Genomic DNA, 20477 nt, shown 5'->3' with positions numbered 1-20477 from the left:
AAATTTCTTATTACTCTATATTTCTTGCTAAAAATGCTTTAATGACATTTCAGTATCGATATAATAACAATTTGAAGTCTGTTAGTTTACAAAATATGTGTTTCAACAAGGGTAGCGCCTTATTTATACACGAAAGGTGCCAAATTGGTACGGTCATGTTTTACCCATTTTTTGTCTCCCGCGTCTCAAATTTCATTGAAAAGCATGATTTCTTTTTTATTTTGCTCTGCAGACATATATCAATGAAGAGCATGCATTTTGTATTATGAACAACTATTAATGAATTATAAAAAATATAGAACTGTTTTTGACAGAAATTTGCAGATTTTTCCTCATTTTCAAAATTTTTGGCCAAAATTATCATGAAAATAAAATAACACAGTAAAATGCGTGCCACAATTCATGGATATATTCCTATAGAGCAAAATAAAAAAAATGATGCTTTTCAGTGAAATTTGAGACGCAACGGAACAAAAAATGACCATTCCAATGGTCACCTTTTCGTGTATATATAATTCGATAAGCTTGTTGAAACATATATTTTTTAAACTAAGAGACCTGAAATTGTGTTATTATATTGATTCTGAAATGTCATTAAAGCATTTGTAGCAAGAAATATAGAGTAATAAGAAATTTTCATTTGAATGTCATGTCATGTGTCACCTTGAGAATCTGCCCTTAGGGGTGTGCAACAGCTGCGGTCGCACCAAGCCACGCATTTACGGAAACAACAAAACATAGAAATTCATAAATTCTGCATTTTCTTCTAGAAAGAAATAGCTCTGGAAAAATTGTGTTTTTCTTTGTTACTTTTGTCCATAACCAATAAACGGGTAAAAATAAAGTTTTATCAGCAAAAAATATGTCATCTAGAAAATAGGAAAAATAGGAATACTAGGAAATACAGTTCGGTATACAGTTTACATGTATTACATTTATACTAAAACCTGTACTGCCACCTATCAAATAAAAAACACCAATGTTATAATTCTTCTACTGATATTGTTGACCGGTTCTTGAATAATGTGCTCATTAAAAAACAATTTGGTGTGATATTATTAAATGATTTATAAAAAAAGTAAAATTTTTTAAATTATATTATGTTCGCCTAAAAATTTAACAGTTGTTGTTTGAGTTTTGTAAAATCGTATCGATAAAAATTTGCGAAGTCCAAGTCCTCCTCGGCTTCTAGCAAGTGTAATTAAAAATTTCATCCAAGACAAACAGAACGTGGACATCAAAAATTTTTATTGATAATATTTTACAATATTCAAACAGCAACTGTTAAAATTTCCAGGCAAACTTTGTTTTAACTGTTATATGCTTATACTGCTTATAAACTATTTAGTAATATCATACTGTATTGCTTTTTTTATTAATACGGCACACTCCTCAAGAACCACTCACTAATTTAAATCCAAGACTTATAGCAGCTGTGTTTTTTATTTGATAGGTGGCAGCAGAGGTTCTAGTTTAAATTTTTCTTATACAGTCGAATCCCGTTTTAACGAATACCGTTATAGAGAAAATCTCGTTTTAGCGAACACTTTTCTAATCCCTCAAATAAGTATACACAGGAACAACGCAAACAACCTGAAATTCCTTTATAACGAAATTTCGTTATAACGAAGTGATTTCTAAGGTCTCATGGAGTTCGTTATAACGGGATTCGACTGTACATAGGATGATTACTTAATTCTTTTTGCATCATTTCAATGGCAAAACCGTTGATCCTAGAGGCATACTTTCAATTAGAAAAATTATTTAAATAACGTGTAGACCTCACATACGTCATTCATGTTGCGAGGGGTTGTATAGTTAGTAAAATAAAAAAGTTAATTTCATACGGACACCCAGTCACAAAAAAACCCTGTTAGAAATTGGCTAAATTAAACGACTAGTGTCTTTCCAGCCTGTTTTCACTGAGCTCAATGTATCTTGGCATTGTCATCCTGGAATACATCATCACCTTCCATAAAAGAAAACGTCCACTGATGAATAATTATGATAATCAACTATGCTGAAAGATTCAGCTGACTTCATTTATTTTACTCATAGTTTTGCTGACGCCCCATCCAGCTCAACAAGAACAACTAACAATGATCAACATTATTGTTAAGACTAAAAGGGTCTGGAAAATCCATCGTACTAACCGATAAAACAACGATTCAGTTCCAATTAGCTGTTAGCGTCCCAAATAGTGGGAGGAAATACTACCACAATTTCTACGTTTTGTATACGAGGTTGTTCTTCGGAAAGTAACGATACATTAATAGGCAAAAAAGTAATATTTAATTGCTTACACGTTGACTGTGCTACCTTTGACCATGATATTTTAGCTTTTTTCCTTATAGTCTTTCTTTCATTGCTAAGCCAATTCCAGTCTGAGTTGCAAGAGTTTATAATCGCAACTTCGATTCAACATCCAGTGAATTGTGAAATACTGTTTTCTCAAATGTGAGCACAAAAAGCGGATATTCACAAAGAAATTATCTCCGTTTACGGGAACCGAATCGACAAAGCGTAACGAAGTGTTGCTGTTAATTCTCCGGACCGAGTCAGGACACGACCTCCTATATAACCTAGGTTATCTAGGTGGTCATGGTCAGGACCGATGTTCATGAATCGAAGCAGTGAGTGAACACCAGGATCAAAATTTTTATTCTTAAAATCGAGGATATTCATCGAATAAGATTCGTCAATTAGCGGTTCCAATGAATATTTCCAGTTTTGCAATAATCGAGAAGAAGAGGGGAAAATCCAGCAGTAAAATATTGAAACCTTAACTCATTATCGGAAGAGGTTAATGCAAGACATCGGAAAAATGATTATCAAGTGACATTGCGCCATGTTTTTTAGAGCACCTTTCCTTTGAAAAGAAAGTGAAGAGCGCGGAAATCCTTTATAACACTTGACCGACATTTAAGAATACACATGATAGGAGGAAAAAAAAAAAATGATTACAAACTCGTTTATTATTTGTTCGACGGACAGTTTATTCAGCGGACAAGTTTAGAAAATACCCTTATGCTACCGTTCATTTAAAAAATAGGATATGCAATTAATTGCGCAACATCCGTGCAAAACTTCTTTTCGTTAGGGGTCACTCAATTATTATGTCAGCATCGATGTGGGGGGGGGGATGTGTTTTGCTGACTTTTGATGACAAGAGGGAGGGGAATTTAAATGATGCCTACGTCAACCAGACCAGACCAAAATTGAACTTTGAGCCGATTCCCAGCCCGCGAGGGCCAACTGTTTACGTCAATAACCACCGTTTATAAAGATATGAAATATTCTTAATGACATCTTAATCGGTGTACCACAAAAGGAGAAAATCTTTCGCTAGGTTTGTGGGCACGCGAACTAACATTCTCCTTATATATATAAATACATACTTCAGTTTTTCCGCGTTTTTTTTTAACAAACATCGACCAATCGGCGTTGAAATTCCGAGTTTTTAGTGTTTTTGCTTTCTTTTAGAGATTAGGTTAGAAAAATTATTGTCGTGGCCAATTTTATTAATCTGAAATATTGACGCCATCTGTTGTGGAAATTGGAAAAAGAAAAGTTACCGAAAGCGCGCGCAGGCGTGCTTCTTTCTGTTTTCGAATCATAATCCGATTAATGCATCATAATGAGACGGTGCCGCCATCTATTCTGTATATTTGAAACTAAATGTAATTTACCTAGATGAAAACTTTTTATAAATAATGTATCATATATATATATCTCGTCCCCCCCTTTCATGTTCTACTGTAAAAATTTTCTTTTTTTAAGTTTGAAACTCCATTCCCACGTTCTTCTTTTTTCTTTTTTGAACCCACGGTAAACAATTGGAGGCTTTCATCAATTTCTTGAATTGTTCCTCGCATTAACTCTGGAATTACTTCTGTTAACTCTGAATTTTCACAACAATGCTAGAATGTTTTCTTCCTTTAATTTTGAAAAAAATCAATTCTGGAATCATGTCTTTAATTTATTCTTAATTTTCATTGTTGCTGGAACTAATTCTTTTGATTCTCAACTCACCAATTCTCATCTTTCGGGCATTGCTTCCTTAGAGGAGAAATAGAGTATAGAAATAGCTTATATTTCTGCTCCATGATTGCTTCCTGTCATAAGTTTAAAACTACTGTTCCGGATATTGTCTCACAAGTCCTTGAAATGAGCAGAGGATAAACAGTTTGCAGGACGTCACAGATTTATTCACAGAATACAACTATTTACAATTATTCACAAGCAGCGGTCTTGATAAAACACGCTAACAGAGAGCGAACTATGAATAAAGTTCTCGGATTGAGGATAAAGCCTAGTAACTCTGACGACTGTCTTGTGATCACATCACTTTTTATAGGTACGGTCGAAAAGCTTCGAGCTTCGAGAAAAAGAAAATTCCAGAAAACTCCATTTCACGGTTTCCGAATTGGCGGATCCAACAGACGGGCAGAAAACAAACGTTCCAGAAGAGCTGGATATTTCGAGCCGTACCTTCGCATTTCTCGTTTGGCAATAGGACATCGCTAAGTTTGTAAATTTTAGGGGGTTCTTAACAAAATGCGTTATCGATAATTTTCGTAACACTACCTTCAGTGAGGAATTTTCATCCACTTTTGTGTTAATTTGCATTTAACTGTGTGTTTAAAATTTTTTGTAAGGATGTTTCTCAATATTCCTGCATTTTCTGAAATAATGGATGCTGATCCTTCTCCCCCACAAAATATATAAAACTGGGGCAGAGGGGGGGGGAAATCCTAAACATTTTTGGTGCCTTGAAGTTTGGGGTCATTCAAGTAATACATCAGCATCGATGGGGGGGGGGGGAGGGGGGTTTCAGATTTGCTGAGATTGCGGGGCTTGAAGGTTGCTCATGTCATCAACCACCCTTTTTGAAGATATGAAATATTCTAAGCTGCTGAAGAAATTTTGCTGACAAGGAGGAGGTCAAAAATGGCTAAAAATCTGCTTACGCAATACTTGAATGGTCCCTTTAGAGATGCATCTGGCCCCGCTATTATTTTCGCGCCGTACATAATAAGAGAAAAAGGCGTGGTCTCACACAGCATAGCGATGGCCCTGGCCACATAGACCATAGGTTCTCAGGCCGGCTTCCAAAGGTCTGGAAGCCGGCGACCCGGTTTTAATTATATTGTAAATACAAGGTCCGGTCAACCGGTCAAACACAAAAATAACAGAAAATGAATGGGGGGGGGGGAAGCAAACGGCCAACCATTCGTGGCTGAACGATGTGAGGACCCGATACCGGGCCGTGTCCCGGCTTTTGAGAAACACTGGCATAGAGCTCGTAACCATATGAAAGATCCTAACATCCATAGTGCAAAATGCTGTCTATTAGTATTTTTAATAAATTAAAACATGCAGATCTGTAATGCGTAGATTATGGTACTAGATCCTTAACTTGAGAACACGCGAATTCATGTTCTTTCTAGGCGTCAATTATAGTTTGGTAGCAAATAAGCAAACGGAAGAATAAGTGTCTTCTATACAAATAGACGTTTTCCAGGAAACATGACTGCTCAGGTTTGGAATTAATAGGTTTCGATAGGATTCTCAAATACCCTTCCTCCTGCCCGTCCTTCCTCCCAATCGGATGTTTCATCGGCCATAAAAACTAATGGCTTATTTTTCAGCTATCGTATATTGCCTGTCTCCCCGAAATTCCACAAAGTGGTACATAATTACATCTGAGATTATCTGCAGGAGGAAAGTTGCCTGAACCGGGCACATATTTACGTAAGGATGATCTAGTTCAGCGGTTCTCAACTTTTTTTTTGACTCGAGGAGCCCTTTTTGTACATAATTTTTAGGGCAAAACCCCGTAGGCCTCTTTTTTCATTCATCTGTCAAATTTACTTATTTATTTTATTTTCCTTGAGTCTCCGCGGAGTCCCTGGGAAGTGCACACGGAGCCCCAAAGGCTCTGCGGAGCACCGGTTGAGAACCACTGATCTAGTTTATGGAAGGGAATATTGACTTTTAATCACATAATAGGACGGCGCAAGTACTGAGCAAAATTACGACAAATTTTCACTTTCAAAAAAATGTAGATTACCGAGATTTTTCGCAGTAAAGTAGTAAAAATCAAAATTTCGCATGTATTCATCAAAATTAGTTAATTTCCTCTTCAATCCTGAGACAAAACTAACCATAAAAAAATTCGATTGATTTATGTTTATTACATGTTAAAATGCTCTTTAAAATGAAAAACAAATTTTTTGAAAAAAATTAATTAATCAATTAATTAATCTGTCTCGATATCTTTACTAAGAAAGTTTGAGTTAGGTACCCTTACTTATACCTCAAGAGTCTTAAAAAAGAATCATTGAAATCAGTTTTTAAAGCCATCAAAAATGGTTAAAAATGAAGGTACACACATGTGTACCTCTGGAGCGGAGAGGTTAATTGATAATGTTATCATGAAAATTCTGGAAAAAACGTGAAAAAATATCAACACAGTTTTATGTTTCTAAAAACTGTTAGGTAAGAAGAATGCTTTACGATTGCTCGGTATTATATTGAAATATTATTAATTTTTTTTCCTTGTCGGATATAAGCTCAATACAATACGCTCTTCATTAGTTTTCAAAACTTAATTTCACCTTTTCTCTTCAGGGAAATAATAAACGTCATCTATTTATAGATTGTGAGAAAGAATTCTTTTTTAAATTTTATTTCTCCTATGACGTTAGCAATATCGTTATCGTATACAGCGACGTCAAGGTCATTGTTGGAATTGTTTCGAGTCCGACGCAGATTTTCTCGTTGTTGAAATGGTGTTTATCTTGAATCGGCAAAATTTTCAGGGAATAAGAAGATATTAATCTTCAAATTAGTTTACAATTTCGGGTATGCTAAGCATAGATCTATTTCAAAACGAAATTTACTTAGAATTCAAATCAATCAAAATGCCATCGAACAGCCTTCCTTAACGCATGCGAAATACGTAATCATCATTGAGAGTTATCATTGGAACTCGGAAGGTTTCTATGGGGAAAGATTCTCATTTGAACTGCGCTTGTTGATCAAAGAAACACTGAGGGGTATGTTTTCATTTATATTTAGAGCAATCTCAAAGAAATAGATCCTCTCAATAAAATAGAAAAGTAAATAAACCGAATAAGAATTATTTAAAAACAAAGGAATTATCCGTCTATGTCTATTCATGTTATTATGCTTTTCCGTATGTGTTTCTATTGTTCCACTCGTTTTTTTCGTTTTTTTTGTAGTTTGTGGTATTTGTGTTTTTGTATTTTTCTTCTCTTGTCCATCTATGTAATTGGGCAATCCTTGCCTGTTGAGACGTGAATAAATAAATAAATGAGTTTACGAGTATAAGAGTGTTTGCCCGAAACTATTTGATTCGAGTGCGTAAACTTCTACACGAGGTCTAATCTTTTTTTCTTTTTTTGATCACTAAGAACACTGACTACTAACAGCGTATTTATTTAATCAGATGTAACGCGGGGAAAATGTAACTAATAATTTACTGTAACGCTCGTACGTGCCCATAGATGCTCGCCTCAGCAATCCAGTGAGCAAGACTCAGAGTCAATTCTCCTAGGGCAGTGTTTCTCAAAAACTTTTTTGTACCCAGAGACCACAGTAACATGTCTGAAATATTTCAACCGACAGCTATGAGTAGTGTGACTCCATGAGCTGTATTTAAAGCGTTACATTCCTGTATTTTTTATGAGGATGAGTGGCTGGTTTTTTTTACAACTGCCCCGTTTTTTTTTGTTGTTTTTTTACGAAGCTTATTTTAAGCTGTTATCGTTACTGAGATTGTGAATGTACATGACTTTTTCCATAACTTCTAAACTACGTTTAAGAAGGAAAGATTTTTCTTCTTTCTAACTCGAAAAGAAAAGCCTACTGGTTTCGGCCGGGAGACGAACCCAGTAACTTTTTACAGATCGGACAAGCGTAGTGTAGTGCCATAGATCGTTGTGCCTCCACCTATGGCGGTTGTAATCAGTGGGAGAAGAAAATGGGAGACTCAGGGATTTACGCATGACCTATATTTGGGGAGGGGCACACTGGTGAATTGACAGTTTTAGAAAGGGTGCAAAAAGGATAAATATTCCAGGGATTGAGACTTACTAGCTTCCAAAAACATTTTAAATTTATTAAGAGCATATACAAGTACAAAGGCATTTAGGCATTTTTTCCCTCATTATTTTCATTTTATACAAAAAAAAAGTGTAATTTCTCGGAAGGGGGGGGGGAACGGGGCCCCCCCATGCACCCACCTCTTCCTTACTGCTCTGTGAAGGCATCTGAAGGCTTCTGGAAACGGACCAGCACCAGTCAAGGAGGTTTTGGCCCAGCTCACCTAATTTTGCTCGGACGTGGGTGTCCGAAAATTTCAAAATTCTGCTAACGCGATGGCCATTTGCTACCATGGACCTTGGCGAAATGAGGTTTCATTAATTTGCTCATGAAAGCAAAAAAAAAAAAAAAAGAAAAGAAAAGCAAACCAGAGATCGTTTGAATGTAAGTGATAGGGTGGCCCTTTCACACAGCGAAAAGGACCTCAATTTCAAAATTTTCTTATGAAAAATCAAGTTGGTCGCCAAAAATCGACACTTAAATTTAATTTTTTTGTTTGATATTATATACCTGTGACATATTTTCATCAACAAATTTATTTTGTAATTAAATTTAAGTTTATAATTTCATAACAATTAATGAGGGTAATTAATGTATATATAACACAAAAATACGTTTTCTAAAAAACAGACAGCAATTATCCAAAGGGGGTGCGGGAAGTTAGATCGAATTGTACTGAGTGGGGGTTCTGGTTGGAAAAAAAGTTTTGAACAACGGTTCTCTCTAAAGTGGCATAAATCGGGGATACGATTTAGGCGTCATACTTACTATATAGGTTCCCAAACCAAATAAAACTCTTTTAAACTCTTTTTCAAACATTTTTCCTGTATTTAGGTCCTAAAATATTTAATTCCACAATTTACAAGTAAACAATCTCTTCATGCGCATCTTTTTTTTTTCTAAATTTGAAGTCATGGTTGTTAACTCAAGAAAATTTAAATTATCTGTCTGATATTGCAATGTAACACTGTTACTGAACATAAAATTGTATATGTTTATTTCATTTTCCAAACGTTGAAAAATACCCTTTTTTTTAAATTCCGGAACTCCATTCCTGTTGCCAATCATTTCTTTATATTATATACATGGATTTTTTTAAAACTTATTATTGTACCGGCAAGACAATTTAACGATTATTATTTTTCGGGGCTTACAAGCCAGCTTAGTCCCAAAATATTTTATATCTGTATTTTGATCAAATGAATGAAATTATCTTATCTATCTATTATCTATCTGTTTTCGGGGAGAGACGGCAGAGCACTATTACAAATACAAATACAACGCCACAACAGGCAAAATGCCCAACGAGGTGGCTGAGAAAAAGATGCCCGTAAAAAATATGGATGTCATATATTTCAAAAATATAGCAACCCATTTAAAAATGCAATTAACAAAAATTGTAAACAATATATACACGTGATAAAATATTATACAATGCCCATAAAGAATATTATGGTTGTCTTATTCTAAGTATGGATAGCTTCTCGATTTACCCCAACATGTTTATCGTATTTCTTTTTAAACGTGTCAATTGTGTTACAATTTATTACCCCCGGGGGGTAAGCTATTCCATTTATTAACAACCCTATTAGGGAAAAATTCCCTGCGACACCATAACCTTGCATTGTCTTTCACCAATCGATACTGGTGTCCCCTTGTAAAAGCAGTCGAATCGCGGTGTACTAAAAGTTCATGGTCCATCTACACCTGCGTTCATCCAATGTAAACATATTCAAAAAATGAAGTCACTCTTCATAACTTAAGCCCCGTGTTCCAATAAGGACACGTGTAGCTCTTCTCTGCACCCCTTCAACCAAGTCTATGTCCCTCTGTAGGTATGGTCTCCAAAACCTTATTATTATAACTGCACATTGAGCCCGCCCTAAGGACTACGCGTATCACAGGTTGAGAACCACCGTTGTATATAATCGACTTAGAAAACCGAGTCATTATTATGGAAGGGGTAAACGTAAACTATGTTTTCCAATTAGGAGGATTATTATTATTATTTTTGTTAAAAAGTTCTTATTCTTTTGCAGTTTCCACGATTATATTACAGGGCCTATAATATAGTCGAAAACCAGTAAAAAAATATAGATAACTGAACAGAATTTGGTAAGAATAATCTATTTGTCGTCGTCGTATCAAGATTCTTGATAAATTGTTCATGGTTCTGTTTAGTTTTTTTTATGTATTTTTTTTTTTCAAGTGGGTTTTTGGGAAAAAAAAAAGGAATAATATTTTTTGATAAACAATCGCGCGCTCTTGCGGAGGAAATAGCAAAACTTGTGATATTTTCGAACATAATTTACGAATGATCGAATATTTGATAGGAATTCTAAACATAACTAGTAATTACTAGTTTTGTGAAGCTTTTTTTAAAAAAACCCGGTTACGCCTGGTAATTTCATATTATAGTCTTTACCGACCTTATCTTTTATGACGCTTGATTATTTTCATTTCTAGCAGGCAAGTATTACATTTTATAACTCTAGGCTTGAAATATCAAATCATCAACATTCGAAAGAAAGCCAATAAACACGATTAAAAAACAGTATAGCATATCTAATTAATGTAAAAGCGCTGACGCTAAACTATATTTTAGAACATAATTATTTTAGGCCTGCTGGAAGGACTTTCTAGACCTTTAAGCTTACATAGTGTTTTTGGGGTCATTCAAGTATTACGTTAGCATCGGGGGAGGGGAGGTTGGGGTTTTCGGATTTGCTGACTTTTGATGACGGGGGGGGGGGTTTGAAGGTTGCTTACGATACGAAGAAGATACGAAATCTTGAACTTGAAGATACGAAATATTCTAAGCCGCTGACGGGGAAGGGGGGGGGGGAGGGTCAGTATTTTTCTGACTTAGGGGGTGGGGGAAAGGGGGTCAAAAATGGCTGAAAAATCTGATTACGTATTACTTGAATGGCCCCTTTGTATAATATATTAGTATTTGTAATTTGTATGTATTTGTTTTATCCATGCTCAGCATGTGAATTTGGTGGTATTGTGTGATTTGCTTTAATTATAAAAAACATTTTAAATGTTGCTTTTTGATTGAGACTTGGTATTTAAAGGAAAAGTGTTTAAGGTATCCGACAACCTTTCTTGTCACTTTTCTTTGAAATGGTTCTGGAGTGAACTTTAAATACATTTTTTGATAGAAAGTGTCTCGAAATGGTGAAAACAGTGACAAATTTTGGACTATCTATTATATTTTCTATGGAAAAAGTCGTTTTTATGTGAAATTTTAGGCAAAATTCATGTGATATTCGAAACACGATTGTAAAACATTTTATTACTGAAATGCTTTGTGATTTTCACAGTGTATTTAGCTAGTAACGTTGCAGGTTATGAACCAAAATTAAAAGGATTGCATGATATATTCAAAAGTTACACCTAAATATGTTTAAGTACGTGTGAAGGTTTTGAAATTTCATCCTACATTTTGTCTATAAACACTGTAATTCAAAAAATATATGTGATAGACCTTAGATTTCGGTTCATAACCTCAACAATATATAGCGAAATATCACATTAAAATTTCGTAAGGATGCAATGCATCAATTTTTACAAATCATGTCACAAAGTCAAGTAAAATGTCAAAAATAGCATTCCTCGTAAAACACGTTTGAAGTCTTTATTCGCGTATTACTTGTATGTAAAAACGCAACACTAAAGTGAACGTAACTTTGATTCTAAGCATCATATAAACAAAACAAGACCCGTTTTGGAATCACAACAAATAGGGCTTTAATAAAAAATAAAAAAATGAAAATCCATATTTTTTCTTCCAAAATGACGTTTTCAACGTAGTCGGATACCTTAAGGGAAATATTGCACACATAGCCTAAGCACTGTAGTGATTTTCAAATACTTTTTTTTAGTTGGGAACAACGGAAATCTATAGGTATCTACCATAGGACTCCCCCCTGTCCCCTTCCATTCTCCAACCAAGCAACATCTTTGAGTTTTGACAACTAAATATATAGGAAGGCATTACTTTCATACATTGAGAATATACTATACATACCCATGATACAATTTGATCATTTTTGTCGCACCACGGTCATTTCCTGCACACGAGGGCTAATTATAGACCAGACCTACAATTTATTGCCGATTCCAAACAGCAGGCTTGTTTTTTATACTCATCGAGAGGTTGGTGCGCTAACCCCTCGATGGGGGGTTCCCTGCGGTAGCAATTTTTTGCTGCGGTCAAATCGCCGTTTTTTGTTGTACCCCTGTGTCAGGAAAGTTTTCTGACAAGGACGAACCGGATATCGAACTCGCGACACCTCTAAACATCCTTTGGTACTTTAGTCGAGCATCTTATCGACCTGGGCTACCGCGCCCTCCATGATATAAAATAGGAAATCAGTGTGTACGGTGAACTTGATTTTCTGTTATACGTTTTTCAAAATTTTGTTCTATACTTTTTGACAATTTTACACGTAACTTGCCGGGTAAATTGAGCAGACTGTTGCCTCAATTTAGTATGCCTCAGTTGCCCTAACCTCTGGCATGCAACACTTCATTCAGCAGAAACAACAGACATATTATCAGCGAGAATATTCTCGCACATTAAGGTTAAACATTCTATCCAGCGCTAGTAAATGTGATGCGATAGTAACGCCATATACTGGACTGAAAAAAAACTGAAACAACTTTTCGCATTCCCATCAAGAGATGTCACCACAAGGAAAATTTTTGTCAAATCGTAACAATATTAATATACGTCATAAAAAAAAAAATCAAAAACTAATTTTCGTGGATAAGAGAGTACGAATCCATGCCAGTGGCATGTTAACGCAGGTAAGTCGCTAAAAGAAATAGTTTAGTTTCTGCAGCTCTCCAAAGATGGCTTTAGTAACAGGTGTTTATGAGTTTGCCATAGAGACTGAATTGTCCTTAAAATTTGATTTTTGTGACACGGTTTTCCATCTGCACGCTATGTATATATATTTCATAATTCTACTGTTGGGTCGTGGACCCCTGGGGCACCCCCGATGGGGGAAACGCTGCTGTAAACAAACAGTCGACCATTATTACTCTGTATATAGAAATTTCCTCTCCAATTGTTAATACAAGATTCATTGATTTCATTGCATTATTATTATATCACGATTATTTAATGACAACGGATAATATCGATGGACGATAACAATTTATGGCACACATAACTTATGAAACTATGCATGTTCTTATACGGTATAATATCTATCATAATGTGTACGCCCACTTCGAAATTCAAATGTTCCCGGGCCTTCAATGCTGAAAGTGTGTGTGTTATTTCTGCACCTCGAATAATACACATACCTTTTTTTTATTACAAATATCTTGAAGCATTGGAATTTTACTTATTCTCTGTCGATTTATTTAATGGATTTAAATTTTCTTATTGAGTATCTTAAGATATTTTCGCATATTAAATTGGTAAAAAATTAAAATAACATAAAAAAAACCAATTTTTTAATGGTGAAAAATTTTCTAACTTGTTATTTATTGTGCACATAGCTTTGGAGAATCTGTCCCAGTTCAGAGATGGCCGCAAAATGTCGTACTTTTCTTACCAAAGACGAAATAATGCAGTTCGTGAATGAAGGGCTCAAACCATTGAAAGATCCTGAAAATAGTGGTCATGACGGTGAACAGTATGCTAATGGAGAAGAGGAGGAGAACGAAGAAATGTTGCCCGTAACGATGCATTACCTTACGCCTACGATGAAAGAAGAAGCTAAAAATGCACTTCATGAAACGGAAGAAACAAAACAGCAATCTTTGGATGCTCTCAAGAAACTTATATTGGGTGATTCTCCGAATTTATTAGCATATTACAAATTTGTATGGGAAAGAGAATACAGGTGAGTATAAAATATTTGGTAATATGTATAACCATTACAAGACGGAAAGAGTGGAACAGTCAAAATTTCGGCGGCCAAAGAAAAAAATTTCGTATTACTCTAACGTGGCTTTGTCATCCTATAATCATTTGAAATGGGAAGGGAGCATTAGTGTGGTTTAGCACTGAAGTCCAAAACACATCCGGGTTCCCATGTGCATGAGAGAGATATCGAACCCTTTCCGACGGATGGATACATTTGGAATAAAGATCTACACAAATACAAATAGAAATACGAACACAAAGGACACAACCCTTTATGGGCATTTTTTTCTCAGCCACCTCGTTGGGCATTTTGCCTGTTGTGGCGTTGTATTTGTATTTGTAACAGACAAATTGCCCAATGAAGTGGCTGAAAAAGATGCCTATAAAAAATATGGATGTCAAATACAACGAAAATACAGCAACCCGATATAAAAGCAGAGAGAATATGAGAACATGTTTTAAACGTTCTGAAATGAATGTGCATTAAATATAAAAGGAAGAATCAAAAATATGTGGCTTAGCAGAGAAAAATCAGAGAAAAGGAAGTCTTTTTCGGTGAACTTTCTGTGAATCTATCTTTTACTGAATTCATGTTGCAATTTTATTTTCAATTCAGCATTCAAGATAAATTCATTAGACCTGCTAATAACGTCTCACAATCGCAATAAGTATTGTGATAGGTCGTCATACGTTTAGTGCACAAACTTTCGATTCGATAGTAATCAATCAATCTCTAGTTTAGCAGTTTTGAATCAGCATAAACCTATATGCCCAGGGTTAACGAGCTGATTGAAGCGTATTAAGTGATTGTGGTATGATGTAGGGGATTAACAAGACAGTACAACGTTATACTGTGTTAGGCCCACACAATAGTGGAAAAATTATTTGTGTATTTTGTATGTTGACTGGGGATTTTTTCTAAGACAGTCTTGCTCACAAGTCTTGAAATTCTAAAAACAATAATCTTTTTTTTTAATGTCAAATTGTATAAAATATCAATTTTTTTCCATAGAGGAACCGAGATTGACTTGTCGAATGAATGACAATTTTCTACTGCAGTTTTTAAGAGCAAGAAAATTCGATTTGAAGAAAGCGTTCAAGTTGCTCCAAGGATACTACAAATATCAAGCAGAGTTCGCTGATATTTTAAACAATACCGACAGCGAAAATATATTTGATATTTTATTGAAGGGCTATATTGGACTGATGAAAAGACGAGACAGGAATGGATGTTCCGTTTTCATTATAAAAGCCAGTTAGTATTGCAGCAGTAATTCGCTCAAACAGTCTTAACATTTTGAAACACTCGCGGAACGTTCAAAAACCGTTTTTGTTGGCATACCTTAATTTTCCGTAATAAACCCACGGCTTATATAGTTGAAGCTCAGACTTAGAGCTTACTTGCATCCCTAAACCTAAGAGCTCAACTTGGCTAATTCTAACTAAATTTCTAAATTCTTTCTTCTAAATTCTTAACTTTAAGGGATTTTAATTAATTCTTATGAAATTTTTTCTATGTATTTTTTAGTTATCCAGTTGAAAAACGATTTTTTCCCCCTAATAATAATGTTTAATGCCATGAAATATGTTTAATAAAATTTTCAAAATAAACTTGATCGGTGAGATAAAAAAACATGCTTATTTTAAGCTTCTTCCAGCAAAATGACGTGGGCTTATACGAAGCTTTCAGCTTTGAAAGGCCTCTGCATTTGTACGAAAACTTTTCCCTTTCCGTCATTTTCCCCAGCGCTGCATATTGACTCAAAATTAAGGAAATTGTAATTTAGGGTATATTTTGACATACATAATTAAATTACAAAGAAGCGTAACTAGTGAATATTCATAAGTAATGTGAACTCTTACTTGCATTTATGGAATGCATTTCTACTTTTATTGAGAAGATACAGCAGTTAATAAGAGGATAAATGTATACTATACGTAGGATATATATATAAGATAACCCCTAAGTCTCTACATTTTTTCAAAAAATTATATTAGAAAAAGATAGACACGAATAATTTAAAGCATTTGAAATTTTTTTTTTTCTAAGTCTTTTTTTCCCCTTCCATCCTTACTTCCATAGTAAGAAATGCTATATAAACTTGACATCCTCTACGTTACTAAAGGTGCGGATGTAGAAATTTTGTAATAAGTAACATATTTTCTTTCAAACCATCTATCTTTAATAGTTTTTTCTAAATGATTTTCTTTTCCAAGCAGGTCCACACAGACTTCTGGACCACCCAGTATATTAATTCACGTGCATAAGTTATTTTTATTTATTTATTGTTTCAGTTACCAGAATAAGTTCAGATATTTTCTTATCTTTTACACGTTTGTAACAGATCAATGGGATCCAGACATCGATGAATTCAACGACGTTTTTGCATCCGTAATTGCTGGTATGCTGTGGGCTATAGAAGATTGCGCTACACAGGTTTGTGGCTGGAGAGCTATCGTAGATATGAGAGACATCGCATGGAAGCAAATAAAGCATTGCACTCCTATGAACATGGCTTTTTTGGCCAGATCCATCCAGGTACCATCAATATTAGACACACGGTATTTCTTAAAAATACAGTGCATAAATAATTCGGAAAATTGATACTTTTTGCGCATAGTTCAAAAATTTGATTTGATGCATTCCCGCTTTCAATATTACGGTGAACAAAATGCACTTTTGACGAGCTTCCCAAGATCCTTCATTATTACCATCTTCAGAGTAAAGAATTTGGAATGTTTCCAAAACTACGATATATAAATTGTATTAATATTTATTGACAAACAACCGATATTAGACAAGTTTAACAGGTGTTTGAGTGCAATATATAAAAAAAACTGAAATTAAATATAACAACAAGATAACAGAAAAAAAAAGGAATTGCACTGCTGTTGCTTCTCACTCTTCTAATATGAAAATTGTAGGAAGGGGGAGGGTGGAATAAAACTGTATATCACAGTTAATTTTTCATATATGAAATATGCAGGGTGTGTAGGTATGTATATATATATATGAAAACAGCGTTAAATACGGATAAATTGTTTTACCTGTATTTTACGCTGCTCTTTCCCAACTTTCCTTCATTTTTTTGAATTCGAATATCTCAGCGAATATTGCACTTCGAAATGTGGAATTTTTTGGTTGGAATCTGGGGAGACAGTGCGATAACTTCGTAATTGGGTTCTTGAGTGCAGTGTATAAAAAGTTATACTATAACTATACAGCTTCTTGCTACGTGAATGGCATATCTGAGTACAAGACGTTATTTGGGTACTTTTTCTAATTGGAAGTACACCTCTAGAATCAACGGTTCGCCAGTAAAATATCATATACCTATGGGCACCCTGTATATTTACTACAAATCAGGGCGGGACAAATCCCAGGCGCCAGATCGTTATGGCGACAAAAAAAAAGTGGTATTGCCGCCAAAGATTTTCTGTGCATAGTTACTAAATTGAAGGCTGAGAGCACCGTGAATTGTTTGGAATTTATAGCAGCAAATCTACCAACGCGAAAGAGGGCTCCTATGTCCTGAAAAAGTCAAAAGAAGCATCATTTTGGACGGATCTTTTTCTTCGGGTAAAAATATTTTTGGCGCCTAGATTTCTTTTGTGATTTGTTGTTACAAATAAACGTTTCCTAAAATAAAAACTCGTATAGTCATAGACGCATTTCAAAAAATTAATAGAAAACTCAACCATTTTACATCAAAAAGTGCATTTCACATCATCAAGACGTATAGATTTTTTTTAATGATTATTAAAAAACTCAAAATTTCATTCACAGATGACGCTGGTTCAGGAAAAACATGGACATATTAAACAGACATAAACAGTGGATAATTAATGTGAATTACAATATTTGCGTTTCGTAAAACTTCCACATTTCAATATGAGTGCCCGATTTAGCTCAATCTACATCTGAATGAGTGTGAAAGGATGTTCATATTTAAATATGGTAGTTTTATGTAATGCAAATACGGGAAAAACTCCCAGAACGGGCACTTATCTGTTAAGGAATTTTATTTTGCACCATCTGTGAGTGGAATTTTGAACCATTTTTTAACCCTTTACCCTTGTTGTTTGAAATGGATTCGGGAAACTAAAAACATAATGTTTGTGTGATCAGACGATTTTTTTTTCGTGACGAGAAATTTTTTTTTTCTTTTCACCTTTGTGGTCACATTGAATTTACCTGTTTTGTTGATATAATGCACGAAATCAAACAAGGAGGAAAACATTTCCAATGTTTGATGCCTTTTCCCGAAACATATTTCACAGTTAAGGGGTTTATTTATGATCAAAATTAAATGTTTGTATACAACGTAATGTTCGCTGCAAGTTTTGCACTGTGTTGTTCATTATTATTTTTGATTTATATGTTCGTGACACGGCCCACGACAACCATGTTAATTGTGTGATGGATCCAAATAATATAATATGATGACACAATCCGAATGAGTAATGCCCTATTTTTCGTTGCAGTTCGTATTCCCTGGGCGAATGAAAGGTATTCATGTGATTAGTAGTCATAGAATTTTCAAAATCGGATTCGCAGTGATTTATCCATTTCTCACAAGAAAAATGAGAAAAAGAGTAAGTGTGACAGCCTACCGTACATGTTAATGGTATAGTCAGTAATTAAATGAAGATATAGTGACCAGTCAGGTAATAAGAATTTTCATATTTTCTTGATGTATTTTCGAATCCAAATCTTTTGAATAGTACATGAAAACACGAGTCCCTTTCACTTTAAATAACTCAGTTGGTTATACAAACATACTTTCAATTACAAAAAGTATTCATATAATTCTCTTATCATTTATGTATATCATTGATTTTACTAGGGCCGAATAAATACTGAAGTGCAAAATTGAATTTTGTACAACCACCGTTCCCCCCTTAACTTTTCTCTAAGTTTGAACTGTAACGTTGTCGCGCTGATTATTTTAAGCCCAACAAAGAAAATTCAATGTTTAAAAATGCATTATTAGTCGAGATAGTTCAAGATAACTGAGAATGAGATGAAGAACAGCAATATACTAAGGAATAAACTTATTTTATGTTATTCACAGTATTCATATGTTGCTCTTTCCCTCATTTTGCTACCCAAAGCCGGTTCTTTTTGGGGTTAGCTACGCAATATTAAAATATTCCGCACTGTGCTAGCCACACTTCAAAAGTTGTTTTTGCGTTGGTTAAAGCTGCGTAGCGCTGCGGACCCTGTTTAGGTTTTGCTTCACGAATCAAAACAAATTAATTTAAATGCCTCATTTATCCCGTGGGTTGAGCATAAGTAATGGATTGCATTTTACGTTTCTTAAGACTACTCAGCTCATTGCGAGATATGCAAGTACTAATACTTATCCAACATCGCAATTCGAATGTATCGAAAAATGGTACTGAAGATTATTTTGAAAAAAAAAGAAAGAAAAAGAAAACAAGTGTTAAAATTAACTATCTCTCTTTTTTGGCCCATATCTATCAATATTTTATTGAGCGAAACTAGTTCCGTAAAATATGTTTGAAATGTCATTTATTTACTTTATTTTCATTATTATTTTGTAAAGGTTCATGTTCATGGAGAAGACGTCTCCGGTCTTCGAGAGTACATAAGTCCATTGGTACTTGCGGATGAATTCGGTGGAGAAGCCGGTCCTTTCACGATGGACGGGTGGAAAGAATACATGGTACGCCATGAAAAATTAGTCCGATGGATGCTGACGTTCGGCTATAAGTGATGACGTAGATTCCACATTTTTCTCCGAATTATTTTTCCGCTGTTTTTTACTCGTGTATATTATATGCATCTGTATAAAAAGTGATTTAATAATTTTATAACTACGCGTTTATAGACTTTTATTTCAATTGCATTCCTATTAACGCAACTTTCTATAATAAAAAAATTTAAAAAAAATCAAGTGGGAACACGTTGAAATCAGAAAATTTTTCAGAATGTGTGAAAATCACAGAATTCAAAAACGGTACTTTCTGAAAAGTTACTGAAGGTGACGAAATGAAAAAGACAAAGTATGACCATGCTCAATAGAATGGCTGATCGTTTTCGGGTCACTGAGCACGTGATTGTCTTGTTGCTTGTTCTCTATAAAAAAATTGTGAGTAACGTGTATAAAAAATTTTTTCCGGGGAAGGGGAATTCAAGTTTTCTTAATGTTTAGAAAAATAAACAAAAATTGCGTGACAAAACTCGCGTGATCTGAGGGACACCAAAATTATTTCGCAACGTGTAGTTCAACGAACAGAAAATAAGTAGATAAATAAAATTATGAGTAATTTTGGACGACATTTTGCGCGTATCCTCAAAATAATATCATTTGGAACGAACGCATTGATCTCTCCGAATCATTTCGGTGAAATTCAAAATCGGAACCAATCGGAATACCTCAAGAAAATGTGTCAGAAGGAAGCCCATGATGGTGCAAGTTGAGCAAAATGATGT

General features: G+C 34.6%; 1 protein-coding gene across 1 annotated transcript in view; it reads left to right on the top strand.

Annotated features, from left to right (window-relative positions):
• Positions 1 to 6738: 6738 nt before the first annotated feature.
• LOC149083066 (uncharacterized) overlaps positions 6739 to 20477 on the top strand; it is a 29477-nt gene continuing 15738 nt past the window's right edge. Inside the window, exons 1-6 of the mRNA XM_089236785.1 lie at positions 6739 to 7061; positions 13648 to 13939; positions 15030 to 15272; positions 16363 to 16556; positions 18503 to 18613; positions 19588 to 19754. Of these exons, the coding sequence (XP_089092911.1) occupies positions 13675 to 13939; positions 15030 to 15272; positions 16363 to 16556; positions 18503 to 18613; positions 19588 to 19754 (980 nt within the window). The 5' untranslated portion in view covers positions 6739 to 7061; positions 13648 to 13674. The remainder of the gene's footprint in view (positions 7062 to 13647; positions 13940 to 15029; positions 15273 to 16362; positions 16557 to 18502; positions 18614 to 19587; positions 19755 to 20477) is intronic.

This window comes from Pholcus phalangioides, unplaced genomic scaffold (genome assembly GCF_987345545.1).
Source record: "Pholcus phalangioides strain wild (caught in Gottingen) unplaced genomic scaffold, Ppha-v1.0 ptg000009l_1, whole genome shotgun sequence".
NCBI lineage: Eukaryota > Metazoa > Arthropoda > Arachnida > Araneae > Pholcidae > Pholcus > Pholcus phalangioides.
Note: the sequence above shows the minus strand (reverse complement) of the source record. Positions and strands in the feature narration are given on the sequence as shown.